The sequence below is a fragment of the Pseudonaja textilis genome, chromosome 4 (genome assembly GCF_049901715.1).
Source record: "Pseudonaja textilis isolate UNSWEBS1 chromosome 4, rPseTex1.2, whole genome shotgun sequence".
Classification (NCBI taxonomy): domain Eukaryota; kingdom Metazoa; phylum Chordata; class Lepidosauria; order Squamata; family Elapidae; genus Pseudonaja; species Pseudonaja textilis.
Window position 1 is genome coordinate 3286057 of NC_141993.1, and position 16050 is coordinate 3302106.

The window sequence follows — 16050 nt, forward strand, 5'->3', positions numbered from 1 at the left end:
TCACTTTACCAGGGTCCATTTCAATTCCCTGGTTGCATATTCGGTAGCCTAGGTAATCCAGCGACTCCTTGTGGAATTTGCATTTTGACAGTTTTACATATAACTTGGCGGCTAAAAGTTTTTTCAGCACTAGTCTGACCAATTTGACATGTTCCTTGATAGTTTCGCTGAATATAAGGATGTCTTTTGGGTAGACAAGAATCCCCTGGTACAGGTGCGAATGTAACACTTCGTTGATGAGTTGCATAAATACTGCAGGGACCCCTTGGAGTCCGAAGGGCATGACTCGGAATTGGAAACTACCCGAAGGGCAGTTGAAGGCAGTTTTCCATTCGTCTCCCTCTTTTATGTGGACTTGGTAGTCAGCTTCCTTCAATTTGGTGAAGACCTTGCCTTTTGATAGGTGGTTCAATAAATCTTTCACTTTTTGATGCACACAGCATTTACGGCCCTAAAATCAACACATAAACTCAAGCTGCCATATTTTCTTTGAACAGCACTGGGGCAGCCAACCTAGATTTGGCAGGTTCAATGAAACCTCTGTCCAAATTGTTATCAAATTGTTAATTCAGTCATTTCAGCTGGTGTCATGGAATACATTTTTGGTTTTGGCAGTTTTGCCCCAGGTTCTAGCTCTATGGGGCAATCAGTGGCTCGATGGGGAAGTAGAACATTACATTTCTCTTCACTGAATGCCCCAGACAAGTCTCTGTATTGTTTGGGTACTTGGGGGGTACCTGGAAGAAGGTCTGATGCAGTGGCTGCTGCTTCAGGTTCTAGACTCACGTTGAGTGGTAGCTTCTTAGTGGGAGGAAGGGGAGCAGTGGGCGCACCCCAATTATGATTTTTCTGTATCCATCTTCCCACTTGATGGTAGGCGCCCATTTATTTGGCAAGCAAGTCCCAATATGACAGATTCCGACATTCTTGGAGCTACTATAAACCGTATGAGTTCGCAGTGAGAACCCATCTCCAGTTTGATTAACTCTGTCATTTGGGTGGCTGGGACTCCCCCCAATTAATGTCCCATCCACTTGCTCAAATCTGATTGGCCATTTAAGGGGTTTTTATGCCCAATTGTTCAATGGGGAGCCCAATAAGGCATCTGGAGCACAACTTCTAACTCCCCTGCCTCCCCTGTGTCAGGCACTACTAACTTCACTTTGACAGTAAAAGGTGTGATGGGTGCACTCACCACAGGGTCGTCTTCATCAGTGGTTTCTCTGGGGAGGGTGTGTTGGGTTGGAAGTTCATTGCTCCCTTCTGCGTGGAGAGGACCTTCTACGGTGTGTCTGGCAAAGTGGCTAGTGTCATCTGGCCATCTCCAACTGATTCCAGAATGAATTTCTCTTCCCTCCTCAAATTGGGAAAGGAAAAAAAATGGCTGCTTTATGCTCCAGCTTGACTTGGAAACGTAACTTCTTTCCTCTGCATGCTTTAGTGCCTGCGTCACTCCGAAGGGAGGCTGGGGATGCAATTAATCTTCCGGAGCCCCCCCTTCAAGCCTCTTCTGTCTCACCTCCCGTGTTGGCTGATTCTTCAGAATTCTTCATTGCTAGAAGTAAATCCTGGGGCTCATCAACCTCTGGTAGTCCGTGTCCCCCCGGAGAGCTGAAAGTTGTTAGAGTTGCAGAATATTGTCAGCGTTGCAGAAAAAATGCATTCCTGTCAGTAACTCCAAGATGCACGTCATCTCAGAATACTTTTATTAGAACAGTACCTGGCACCTTCTGTGGAATTCCGGAACTAAAGCTTCTCAGCTTCCACACAAAGTCCCAACCTACAAACCATCCCCTTTTCTGTCATCACCACATCACATGAACCAATCCCAAAGTAAGTTCTAATTCTTTCTGCGCCATACTCTGTAACCTTGAACTATCAAAATGATTATATTTTGTCTACTAAGAGCTATTCAATTAACATCACCCCACTCCCACTTTCTCCAACTATGTGGCAGTGATGAATTCCATAGCTGACACAGAAATTTGGGGCTGAAGTTTGTCGTAAGTCAAGGACTACCTGTATAAAAATATAGTAAATAAAACAGTCTAGTTTTTGGTAATATTTGATAATATCATTTTGGGTGACCTTTTCGAGCTGGAAATGATAGTCACTTGTGTGACTGCTATATGATAGAATTCATACTGATGGATTGCATGGTTTTGCTCTTTTAAGAAACATAATAGATCCCTCACATCTTGGATGTACAATATGAACAGAAATTACTAAGGAAGGTTGTTCCTTAGGAAGAAGAAATCCAAGAAAGAAACCTAAGGAAGTTTGTTCAAAATATTTGGGCTTCAATCTCCAGAAAGCCTCAGTACGTTGGACTGAATTGAGCAGTCAGAAAAACATTCTGGAAAAAAGTAATGCCAAATAACATTGCCACCAGAAGTAAAGACCTCTTAAAGGAGATTCTGTCTTTATTAATCAATATACTGATGACATCCAGCCAGATTTTTAATTTTTGAAGTTTTGTTTATTTCTTTCAATCTGACAATGAGCTTAGTGGAGAGTCCAACTCTAATTTGCATTCTTGGTTTCCATAATTCTGGGATTGATCATTTTAGTAGTTTGTAAACCTGATTCTGAGACAGGTTAACAAATATTTAGTTATCAGACAACCCAAGACCCTTTGGGTCATTGTTTCAGAAATATTTCTTTACAAGTTTTCTCAATGCCCTCAAAAATGGTGGATCTTCTAATGTACTTGAAAAATTCCTAAAAATTCAAAGAGATATTCAGAGATGTATCTGCCTTGAAAGTATCCCGTGTTGAACTATAGCACAGACATCAGGAATTGATTAAATATTTTATGACATTTTGTATTATGTTCTAAAATGCTTTGTGGTAATTTCTATGTCTTAAAATGATTTCTAAAATTTGCCAAATTTTAATTCTATAAGAATCATGGGTCCCAGATTCTGTGTACATTCTGTAAGTTAGCCCATTTGAAGTACCTTGGTTTTTTTTAAAAAAAATATTGCTCAGTTAAACATTACAGAAAAAAAGAGTAAGTAGTAAACAGATGATAGTAGGTAGACCTAGATGGCATGTTTTGTAATCTATTAAGAAAACTGTAAGTACACTATATGTCCATGAAGTAACAGAACTCAACTTGAGGGAGACTTTACTTTTGGTGTAAGTGATATGCAATACTATGCAATATTTCATATTCATAAGAGCATTATTAGCTCAACTGTAAATTTTAAATATGCTACGGTAATAGGATTTCAAGGTTGAGGAGCTTCATAGCTTCTTCTCTTAGCATCAGAGTTGAGCAAGTATATAAAATTTATTCTTTAAAATGAAACAGGTTGCCCCTTTTAATCACTATATAATTAAAGTTTAATAGGTCAGTTTGTAATTTTTCTTCTATTAACAGTAAAAGACCCATCATTTCATAATATTTTAATTCTTTTAAAGTAAATCTGGCCAGTATAGAAAATGCGGATCCTTCCATCCTTTCTGCTGATGTTACATTAAAGAACGATCCTGTTGTGCCTGAATGATTTATAGTATTACAAAAGTAATAATAAAAGGACTATTGTTCCTCTTGCTGTTTAAAAGTAAGTATCTGTGCATAAATCTCTATAGAATGAAATCCAGACAAAATTGCAGTATTCTCTATTCTGCTGTCTGTACTGAATAAATCAATTGCCTGTTTTGTTCATGGCATTTTACTATATAATAACAATCTCCTGTATTACTGAGAAAATCAGAGATGATCTTTGGAATCCTTAAAATACTGTCCCTTAAAAGACACGGCACTAAACAGGTTTTTAGATATGTGTTTCTCAATCTCAAATACATCAGTCTTGGGTGAATATTAATGAATGGGATATATGTCAAATAATCGGAAGAGGTGAATCTCTGACGCTTCTTTGCCCCTCCAGAGATGAAGAAGAGCTGCGAAAGTCCCTTTCGGAATTGGCAGACTCCAACTCAAAGTCTATCAAATGCATCAGCAGCTGCAGCAACCCTTTCCTGGACTTCTCGCAGGATCCCAGCATTGCTATGTACAAGCACGGTCTCCTGGTGCGCAAGAGCCATGCTGAGCCAGATTGCAAAAAGAGTACGTGTGAGAGTTGTGGCATGTTTGTAAGTAAGAGAGAAGCAGGAGGGCATGGGAGGGTGCTCTTTGAGGCTCCAAGAAGGATAATTCCTCTTTGCTGTGCCATTATACAACTTGGGATGTAAGGAAAGAGAGGCTTATTTTTTTACAAGGGTCAACTTTTAAGCCTATAGTTGCTTTAAGACACGTTTCCTTTGACTTCTTGACTTCTTCTCACCCCCATAGTGGTTGGGGGCCTAAGGTCTCCTGGCCTCCACTGACCTCCTTTTTCTTTAATTGCAAATTGTGATGCAAGAAAAGAACAGCAGCCCTTTCTCAGTGAACCAGATTCTATGTAAGATGAAGATGCGGACAGCGTTCCCAGAAAGGGGAAAGAGAAGGGGGAGAGAGAGGCAAAGAAAGCTATAAAGATATAAAAGGAGAGACAGGGAAAAATATGCTTATCAGATTCCCATTCTGTGTTTTAAATTGATTTTAGCCACATCTCTTCCTGGCGCTTGGAAATAAGGCTTTTCTGACATGTTGTGGCATTTTGTTTCCACAAATATGCATGTCAGGTGTACAATTTTACTACAAAGGCAACCATAGTAGGAAGAAGATACTGCTGGCTCATCTTCTAAAGTGTTGGCTATCCCCTCCTCCAACGTGATTTCATCTGCAAATTTGATGATTTCCCTATCTATCCCAACATCTTAATTGTTTGTGAATATGTTTAAGAGTACTGGGCCTAAGACACGACATTTGGGTATCCAATACCATTCTCCCTCCCATGTTGTATTACTGCAGAATATAGAACAGTGCAAGGTCCTGCCTCTCCTCCCCATTCAAAAAAGCACGAACTCTTGAAACAGCAGCATTTCGAAAGGTAACCTTTATTGAAAGGAAGTGATTGCAAGACAAAAGCAAAGCAGGATCTAAGTTCCCCTTGGGCAATTCCGTTAGGATAAAGGAGTTAGAAACTCCTCCCTTCAGTCCAATGTTCAATGGGCCAGTCCACAGGTGCGAAGATGCTATGAAAATGGTTGTCGTGGGAAGGAGATAAAAACCTGTTCCCAGGTGTTTCTCTCCTGAGGTTTCAGAGCTGAGACAATAGATGGCCCTCCCCCCTTACACATTCTCCAAAGGTAAATCAAAGCACAGGGCAGATAGGTATCAGAGTTAGGGTTGTAAACTAGGGGATTACAGGTTATGTAGAAACAGGAAGAGGGCAGTAAGTGAATAAATGATCCAGGAGCCCCCTCCCCACTGAAATGAGAGTATCACAATAGGGATCTGACTTGCTGCCTCCCTAGAAAAATGAGAGGTCCACCTGTAAAGAAAACACATGGATCCAGTGCTAAAATGCACAGAATTATTGTATGTGGAGGCAGGGGTGGGATTCAATTTTTTAACAACTGGTTCTGTGGGCGTGGCTTAGTTGGTGGGTGTGGTTTGGTGGTCATGTGACTGGCTGGGCGTGGCCAACTTAACATCACTCACATCGAGGCACGCATCTCCTCACCTGGCCTCTCATGACTGTGGGGATGCTGCAACAGTCGTAAGTGTGAAAAAAGGTCATAAGTCACTTTTTTCAGTGCCACTGTAACTTTGAATGGTCACTCCACACAAGCAAAGTACCAGCAAAAGAGGGGGAAAAAAACTCCAGAGAAGTTCCCGAGACAGGAAGTCCAGTCCTGCCAAGAATGTAATAAGGGTTAACGGAGAGGCAGTTTCTGTAAGCAACACCAGAGTGTTTCCTCCTGCCTTCCTTACAGGATTAGCCCTGTAATTTCTTCTAACAACCTGTTCTCCGGACTGCTTAGAATGTTAACAACCAGTTCTAGCGAATAGGTGTGAACCTGTAGAATCCCACCCCTGCGTGGGGCCCCTAACATGTTTTTTACCTACCTACTCATTCTGGGAAGGGGGAAAATGCTTCCAGGCTGCTACATGTTGTGTGGGGCCATAGTGTGTATGGGAGTCTAGGATTTCCTTAATCTCGAAATGATGTTCCCTCTCAATCATAATAGGGGTCAGAGGACCGTCTGCAGCTGGCCTTAGAAGTAAGGTGATTTCTGGCTTTAGTAGGCTACAGTGAAACTGTCAGCTGGATCTGACCCAGACAACTGGGTGGACCTGCCTAAGTGTTTTGGGGATGAGTAATTCCACTGTTACTGGGTTAATGATCCTTGTGATAGGGCAAAGGTCTGCAACCTTAAACACTCAAAGAGCCATTTGGACCTATTTCCCACAGAAAAGAAAACACCGGGAGCCAATAATTTAACAACTGGTGTGACCAGGTGGGCATGGCCAACTCGACATCACTCATCCCTATCCAGTCACATGATCCCCCCCCCAGCCACACCTGCCCAGCCGGTCATTAGGGCAGAGAACTGGTTGTTAAATCATTTGCCCCGCCCCACCCCTTCCCTCCCAGCCATCTCTTGCCACACCCAGCCTCAGGTGTGTTGTTCACCTTTCTCTCTACCTCTCTGTCTCTCTCTCTCTCTTTCTGTATGTTTATCTCTCTCTCTCTCTTCTATTTTATTTATTTATTTATTTGTTTGTTTATTTAGTCAAGCAATGATAAGATGACAGGTATAAGTATAAACATAGCGATGGATACATTAAATGGATACATATAAGAAGAATAAAAAAGAAACAATAGGACAGGGACGGTAGGCACTTTGGTGCGCTTATGCACGCCCCCCTTTCTCTTGTCTCTGTGATGCCACTGCTGTTGCCAAGGGCGAATGGGGCAGGGGCAGACTGTGACTCTGCATTGTAATGGGCTCCAGGAAGAGGAGGGGACCCCTTTCTCCCCCATTATGAAGTGTACTAAATTTCACTGTGCTGTGCAAAGTGATACAAGAGCAGTGGGCAGGCCATGGCTGAGCTCTGAGGCAATAGGCCTCATGGGAGAAAGAGGCTTTCACAATACGATGGGCACTGCAGACCTGGCATCACTTGCTGGAAGGGGGCCAGAAGCCATTTGAAGTTTGGACTGTCAAAAAAGGGAAGGGATAATAATCAATCGGCTTGATTATTTTGGTATCTCTGTCACATTTTTGATGCTTGGATCTAGGAGACAAGATACCTCCCTGGTCTACAAATTGATCACTCTGTTTTTCTGAGAAATGAGACACCAATTACCACCACATACCATTTTTTTGGAAGGGGGAACTTAGTGGACTCCCCTTCTTTGTGAAGTCTGAGCTACTTTTCTTCCTGTCACTAGAACAGTAGAAGACTTTTCTCCAAATGCCTGTATGTTTTCTTCTGCAGAGGGATATGAAATCAATTGTTCAACTCTAGCATCAGGGATAGTCATCTTGGTTTTTTTGTTTTATTTTATTTTTTATTTATTTATTTTGATTTGTCAATCAATGACAAGATAATAGGTATAAGTATATCCATAGTTATGAATACATGAAATGGGTACATATAAGAAAAATAAAAGAAACAATAGGACAGGAATGGTAGGCACGATGGTGCGCTTATGCACGCCCCCTACAGACCTCTTAGGAAAGGGGTGAGGTCAATAGTAGACAGTCTAAGGTTAAAGTTTTTGGGTTTGGGGGAAGAAACCACAGAGTCAGGTAGAGTATTGGATTGGATTGACCACTCTGTTGCTGAAGTCGTATTTCCTGCAATCAAGTTTGGTGCGGTTAACCTTGAGTTTGTATCTATTGTGTGCTCTTGTGTTGTTATGGCTGAAGCTGAAGTATTCATTGACAGGTAAGTCATTGCAATGTATGATTTTATGTACCATACTTAGATGAGACTGAGGACTGCATAATTCAAGGTTTTCTAGGTCTAGAATTTCAAGTCTGGTGGCATAAGGTATTCTACAACGAGTAGAGGAGTGGAGAACTTTCTCAACTGTGCTAATATAAGATATGTAATGTAGGTTCCAGACAGATGAGCTGTATTCGAGTATTGGTCTAGCAAATGTTTTGTATGCTCTAGTTAGTAATGTGACAAAGTAAAAGCTACGTAGGATTAGGTTAACAACTCTTAATGCCTTTTTGGCTATGTAGTTACAGGGGGCTCTAGCACTTAGATCATTAGAGATGAGGATTCCAAGGTTCTTTACAAAGCTTGGATTATCAGCAAGGTCTTGACTATTCAGCTTGTATTTTATTTTCTGATTTTTTTTTTGCCAATATGGAAGACAGAGCATTTATTTGTTGAGATTTGAAGTTGCCATTTGTTTGACCATTCTGATACATAGTCAAGATCTTTTTGAAGGGTAGCAATATTGTCTGTGATATTGAACAGCTTTACATCATCAGCAAAGAGAATGCAGTTGCTCTTAATATGATCTCAGAGGTCATTTATGTAGAGTAGGAAGAGAGTTGGTCCTAGAACACTGCCTTGGGGGATACCACTATTGACAGGTACAGAATTTGATAGGACACTCCCAATTTTGACCATTTGTTGTCTGTTTGACAGGAATTCTTCTATCCAGTTATGCAGTTGTCCAGAGATACCATAAGATTTTATTTTTAGAAGTTAATTTGTCATATATCACTGAATCAAAGGCTTTACAGAAGTCTATGTAGATTGCGTCTGTTGTTTTGCTCTGATCGAGTTGTGTAGTCCATATGTTTTTGCAATGTTAAGAGTTGCAGATTACAGGAGAGTCCCCTGACATGCTGCCACCATTTTTCCTGGTAGTTGTTTTTCCCTTGGTGTGTTCAGTTTGGATCAGAAATGGTATTTAGCAGGTTCTGACCAGTTCTGGAGAACCAGTAGCAGAAATTTTGAGTAGTTCGAAGAACCGGCAAATACCACCTCTGGCTGGAGATTTTACAGTATCCTTCCCTTGCCACGCCCACTAAGCCATGCCCACAGAACTGTTAGTAAAAAAAAATTGAATCCCACCACTGATTTGGATACAGACTTCTGCCCTTACCAGGAGTTTCTCATTTTCATGAAAGTGGCTAGTCATGCCTCAAGACCCTCTACTTTCTTCTCCCGCAATCCAGTCAGCAACCCACTTGGTATAGATATGAATCCTTCATGGGCAGGAATGTGAAATAGATGCACATTTTGGTACAGAGCATACAGCTGTGCCTTGCTGTGCAGATTCATGGAATTAATATTACAAAGCTATAGCCAAATTATTCTGGACATGACAGACCAAAATGTATTTGATGAAAACAACAGAAAAGAGTAGGACTTTGCATTACATTATAACATGACGTGGCTTCTTTTCAGATTACACTGAATTCCCATTGAGATTTGTTAATGTACCAAGGATTCCAATTTTCAAGTTACGAGAATTCAGACAAATATTTATTTATTTATGGACTAGGCTTCTAGGGGAACTTATTGAAGAGTGTTAAGTTTGTACTGAATAGAGATAAAAACCAGAGCAACAGTTTCAAGGCCAGCAGTAGAAGGAAAATGGACATCTGAAAAGGAAAGGGATACGTATTCTACTTATGGGCTAGAAATAGAGAAAGAGATAATTGCTTTCCTTCAAACATATCTGCTTCTACCAATTGTCTTTTGCAACTGTCATAGCCCTAAAATACAATCAGAGTGGACACTCTATAGACTTATTTTTCTCTGGCACCAACAAAGACAATTCAGGTATCAGCAGAATTTATTACGTTTGCCAAAGTTAAATTTTACCAACTTTCTCTTTTGCTTGACAGCTCCGAGAGGAAAACGGGGATGGAAGACTTTCCATGGGATACTAAAGGGAATGATCTTGTATCTGCAGAAGGTATAGTTTGCTTGTTTGCGCATTCTATCTCTCTGTTTCTCACACATTTCCACATCCTAAGGAATGGAAGCTCCTTAATTGTATTCTATATTATATTATGTGAAAATGATATACCCAACTTCCTTAAAATATTCAGACATTGCAGATTTATATAAATTCTGCTGTGGAAAAATACTGTATATAAAGAATTAAAATACAATTCGAATCATACTGTAAAGAAATCCACTGACATTCTTTGAAATAAGCATCTATTAAAATGTTGACATCACATTATGTCCAGCTATGGACATAATATATTTAGATTTTAGCAAAGCATTTAACAAAGTAGACAATAACCTATTTCTTGGTAAGCTAGAAAAAGTGGGATAGATAGCATCATCACCAGATTGATTCATAACTGACTCTGACAAACCATGCTCCACAAGTAGTCCTTAATGGGATTATGTCTAAATTGAGGGAAGTAAGCAGTGGGGTATCACAAGGTTCCGTCTTAGGCCCAGTACTCTTCAATATCTTCATAAACGACTTAGATAAGGGAATAGAAGGGGAACTTACCAAAATTGCAGATGATACTAAGGTGGCAGAAATAGTTAACACCCAGATGATGGCCTCAAGATCCAAATAGATCTTGATAAACTTAAAAACTTGGCCCTAACCAACAAAACGAAATTCAGTGTAGAGAAAAGTAAAGTCTTGCACTTAGGCAAGAAAAACCAAAAGTACACATACAGACTGGGTGAAACCAGGCTTAATAGCAGTAGCTATGAGAAGCATCTTATAGTCTTAGTGGACAACCAGTTAAATATGAGCCAGCAATGTGCGGTGACAGCCAAAAAAACCAAAGCAATTCTAAGTTGATTAATAGAGGGATACAATCAAGATCAAATGAGGTACTAATATCATTCTATAAAGCCTTAGGAAGACCACACCTAGAATACTGCATCCACAGTTTTGGTCACAATGTTAAAAAGGATGTAGAGACCCTAGAAAAAGTGCATTTTTGTCTGGTCAAGAGAAAAAAAAAAGTTACAATATTTCCAAGCCTCTAGTTGGCAGTGTTACAAAGTTTCTTCTGCTTTCACTTTCCCCCTCCTTTTCCAAACAAGATATAATAAAAATTAATTAAAAAGGGAAAAAGATATTTAAAAAGATGACTAGAAGGGAGTCTCTAGCCTAAAACATTATAAAGTCAAAAAGGAGAGAAAAAATAGGTAGAAAAAAACCCCAGTCCATTTAAAATATAAAATTATATAGAAAAAGTCCAGCAAAGAGAAAAAAAAAATATTACTTTGACTTCCTGTTTAAAGATCGCCACTCAATCACTTCTGTCTAAGATTTTACAGATTTTTTTTCTTTTCCTTAGGGTGTCCTTTCAAATATTAAAGTAAAGAAAAAATTATCACCAAACTGGCACACTTTCTCTTTCCGTTCTCTTCCGTTTCAGAGCTGTCCCAACTTCAGCAGCTTTAATGGCTGCCTCTTTGCCGCTGGCAAAAAGAGCTTCTCCTGGATCTACCAGGGACTTTGCAATATCCCTGGGATTGACAGGATGCGCTCTTTACATTCACCATCTCTTCGGGACGGTTTAGATCCGTTTGGACCATCCAGGAGCAAAGATATCGGCAGCGATCTCAGACCTCCAAGATCGCATGCCGTATCGTCACGATGCCAGCTCTGCCCTCTTCCATTAATTTTCTTTTTAAATATAATCAATTCCAGGCGAGTTCAGCATTTTATCTAATGCCAAATTAATGCCAGGTTCTGTATATTATTCCCAATTCTGTCCTTAATTTTGCTATAACTCTTTTGTAGTCCAGGTTTTTATTTACCTTATATTGTCCTCTTGTTTTCTATTCACTGCTATTGTACTCTCAAGCGAGGAATCTTTCTTTCTGCTTTTTGCAGTTATTAAAATAAAAGGTTCAGCTTCTCTTGTCTGGATACACGCCGCTCACCACTTCACCTCTCCAGCACACTCTTAGGTCCCGGTAGCTTCCCATCTTCAGGGCAGCCATTAAAACTGCCGCTTGTCCCTGTCTTCCAGGGGAGTATACCAAGCCAGGGAGGGGCAATGTGGCTCCCCTCAACCCAGCTGGCAGTCTTCCCCTCTTCCCCCACCCCTCTGAAGTGGGTCTGATGGTTCAGTCCCATAGGGACTCCTCCAACAGGTAAGCATGGATCGAAGCAGCGCACGATCACGGTCTCCGTCTGTCCTCGACGGAAGTGCCACCAGAAGTCCCAAAGCAGTTTCATTTTCAATAGACAAACTCAGAGCTTAACATAGCTTCAGAGCTGCAGAGCTTAATATAGAGCCATACCTAGCTTCTAGTTTCAGTTTCCAAAACAGTCCTCATTGGTTGAGTTAGTTGCTGTGCCTATTCATTGGCTGACCTTGTTACCATGCTCTATTCCAGTTCATGAATATACTGACAATTAGATATTTTGTCTAGGCTCAATTTCGCATCAGAGTTTTTAGAAGAACTCTTTGTTGGATGCCATCAGAACTGGTGATGTTTTATTTATTGTCCTTCAAGACTGTAACAGAGTGCCTGGTTCAAGTCTGCCCTCAACCACAAAAGCTCACTTCATAATTTTAGATTAGTCATTCTCCTAGCCCAATCTATTTCACAAGTTTGTTGTTGGGGAGAATGAGAAGAAGGAAATCTATACATATTGCTTTGAGCTCCTAAGGATAAGGCAGGCTATACATAAATATAGTATATTTAACTGTATGCTCTGTTTGGAGACCCAGTTTGTTACAGTAGTTAAGACAGGCAGTAGTTAACCAGGAGTCTCTGAGTTGTAGACTCATTTAAGTCACAAAGCCAGCTGGGACATGACTCTCAGTCCTAAGAACTGAGCAAGCCTCAGGCAAGCCATTTCCAAAAATTTGCCAAGAAAACTGGAGGGATTTATGCAGGCAGTCACCAACAGTAGTCGTCTGAAAGTCGCAAACACATATAGAAATTGTCATTTTACCATTTTTTCTACCAGAGTTTATGCTCTTTCATTGTACTGATTAGGACAGTTTTTTGGACCCAAAGGAATCATCTTCCACAATTGCAAAATAACATTAAAAAAATCTTACCTATTTTGGAGGCTTCCGGTTTGAAGGGCTTCAGCGACAGACAGAAATCCGCGATCGTGCACGGTTTCTGTCTGGGCTTGTCGCTGGAGCGCCCCGAGCTGTCTGGTTTCGGGGCTAAGCCACCCCATAGAGGTGGTGAAGAGGGGGGAGACCGCCAGCAGGGTCAAGGAGAGTCGCATTTCTCCTCCTCAGCTGGACATTACATCCTTTCCCGAAGGCGGTTGCAGTGGTGGTCAGAAATGGCCACCACAAAGAACTCAACCGGAAAAGAATGTGCAGGAGGAAGATAAGAAGTGAAAGTTTTGGCTGACCAGGTTAAATTGTAAAAGCAACAACTAAGTTACCCTGGAATTTAAACTTACAAAAAATACAAAAAAAATAAATAAATCTTACCTATTTTCAGTTTGCAGACTGACATACCTTAGTTTTTTCCCTCTCTCAGATCTCTTATCAATTTTTTTTCTTTCAATTTGCAGGGTGATTTTATACAAAATACCTGCTGTAAAAAATGAGTGATTAAGCATTACTGTCTGACCTAGCAAGCAGCTATGCAGAGCAACAACTGGAGACATTTTGCAAATTAAACAACTGTCACTCATACACCATTTCAGCTGTCTTTAAAGGCATGAGAAAGTCTTGGAGCTAATTGTAGGACTATGCTACAATTTAGGTAGTTTTTGCTTACTGTCAAGGCTGTCTCCATCCAATTCCTGGGAAAGAAAAACCCCTGACTCCATAGATTTAGAGAAAATGACTTTTACTAGGGGAGAACTGAATGCAACAGGTTCCAGGCAAGATCTGAGGCAAAAGCACATGAAACAGCAAATTGAAACAAAACATAAGAGTCCAACCCTCTGGTAGCTAGGCAATCAGAGAATAAGCACCGACCAGGCCAGGAAATGTTGTGAGAAAAGCTTTGATTCAAGGGTTTCATCTCTGGCTGCTGCACATCAAAGCTAGAAGAAATTACCTGTTGGGCTCAGGGAGCTTGCCCGCATCTAGGTGCGTGCTCAGAGCCTGATACTTCACTGAAATGGAAGCAACTGGGATGGGATGCCTGACACTCTGTCTGCGCCGGTAGTGGTTAGAGCCAAAGCCCGCAATGCTCCTGGTGCACCTGCAATGCTCCTGGTTCGCCCGAAGCCTGCAATGCTCCTGGGCTGCCTGCAATGCTTTTGGGGCACCGAATGCTGTTGCCCGTTGTGCATGCTGACTTCCTGGATGATGTCACTCTCCAACAATCCACGATGCGGAACTGTACTTCGGGCCTGCTTTGAACAGCTGTTTTGCAGAGCAGTGAAGAGCTAGAGACATCGTAGAGGAATGGGAAGATGAGGGTGGCGAGATACGCAAGTGGGATGGACACAGGGCAAAGATACCAGAGATACACATGGGGATGTCATGGGACGGGTGAGGAGCTGACAGGCTGGACTGAGATACACAACGGCATGGCAAAAGGAAGAATACCAAACCAAGGCTAGGTATTACTAATTAGGGGAGGAGGCGCGGGGGATATGAGCTTAATCGGTGGATATCAGGCTAGCTGGGAGGGGTTGAGAAGACGACATAAAAAGTGCTGAGAGGCAGTTGCTCTCAGTGCCAACTTTGTTCAGGATCTCCATTTTTGCCTATCGGGATTGGAAGTGCTGCAAGAAACCTAAAAATTCCCCGACAAGCTTGTGATTTAACAGAGTTTGTCTGCAAGACTTATCCAGTACCCATCTGAGGCTGAAATTACCTTGGAGACGTTAAGCAAAGTCCAGACTGTAGTTGCAAAGCTGCAAAGAAAAATTCGCCACCAACCCCTATCCCATTTCCATGGCAGCAAACAGCAGGCTGGCTGACATTTACTGATCACAATTGGGACTGGCAATTTTGTTGCTAAGCAGTGTTGTAATAAAATGGAACTGATATATCAGTTCAGACTGTGGTCATTGAGCAAATCACTGTGGACTGTGAACTGCAATGTCAACATGACTTCCTGCCATTTTCCCCATTGACTTTCTTGCAAATGACAATTATGTCATTGCAAGATACTATGACTATCGTAAATGTGAACTAGTTGCCAAGTGTCCCAATCATGAATTTGTGATCGCAGGACATTGCAATGTCCACAACTTCAAACATTAATCTCTTTCATTAGTGCCATTGTAACTTCAAATGGTTGCTGATAAGTGGTCAGTAAGCGAGGACAACTACCCAAGTCAGTGCCATGGCTGGGAAGATAAAGATAAACAATAGAGTGAGGTGTACTAAGTGCTTGACCTTACAATTCTGCAAAGTGTTCAGAATTTGCAAAGAAGTGTATCTTATTTTAAAAGATAAACAAATTGGGAACAAAAGCACATACACTTTTGAAATGACAGGATATATCATCATTTTAACTATTGATTACCCACTATTGCTTACCCACTATAGCCTCTTCTGCACATCTTGTTTTCCTTTTGAAAAGGATATGTTACATTTTGCCAATGAATGGACTTGCTGGAGTTTGTAGAAAATAACAAAAAGTAATAACAGGACCAATAAGGAAAGCAATATAACAGACATTATCCTCTACCTGTATTTCAGGAAGAATATAAACCTGGTCAATCTCTGGCTGAGGAAGACCTGAAAAATGCTATCAGCATCCATCATTCACTGGCTACCCAAGCATCAGATTACAGCAAAAGACCCAACGTTTTCTACCTCAGGACAGCTGACTGGAGAGTCTTCCTCTTCCAAGCCCAGTAAGCAGGAGGGCACAGAATGTAAATTGATGGGGGATTTACCAGCAGATCAATTTTATTTATTAGGAAAGTTCTAGAAGAAAAATTAGAAATTTTACTTATTACATTATTAGAAGGATCTATTGGTTATGTCAGATCCATGTATCTGCCATTCTTCAATGGAAGAAGAAGGGGTGGGGGGAAGTTGGTACAAGTAATCCTTTTTTGATGTTACTTGAATATCTTAAGTCTTGTATTGAATCTGTATAACTTGCACATGATATACAACTGGGGGACTGGAGCCAGATTTCTGGAAACTTGTCACCTCTTGGAGAGATAGCAAGAGAAGGGACCATAACAATTCCAGCTCTGAAAGAAACATCCTGGGAAACTTTTCTAAGATACGTTCCTAGAAAAAGCGGGGAGGCGGGGAATTAACATGCTGTCTCTTTGTTTGACTAAA

The 16050-nt window shown here is 41.0% G+C and overlaps 1 protein-coding gene across 1 annotated transcript in view; it reads left to right on the forward strand.

Annotated features, from left to right (window-relative positions):
* The window catches only part of LOC113445404 (PH and SEC7 domain-containing protein 1-like), a 97385-nt gene that overhangs the window by 75643 nt on the left and 5692 nt on the right, over window positions 1-16050 (forward strand). The window contains exons 13-15 of the mRNA XM_087932132.1: window positions 3897-4075; window positions 9721-9791; window positions 15451-15608. Of these exons, the coding sequence (XP_087788258.1) occupies window positions 3897-4075; window positions 9721-9791; window positions 15451-15608 (408 nt within the window). The remainder of the gene's footprint in view (window positions 1-3896; window positions 4076-9720; window positions 9792-15450; window positions 15609-16050) is intronic.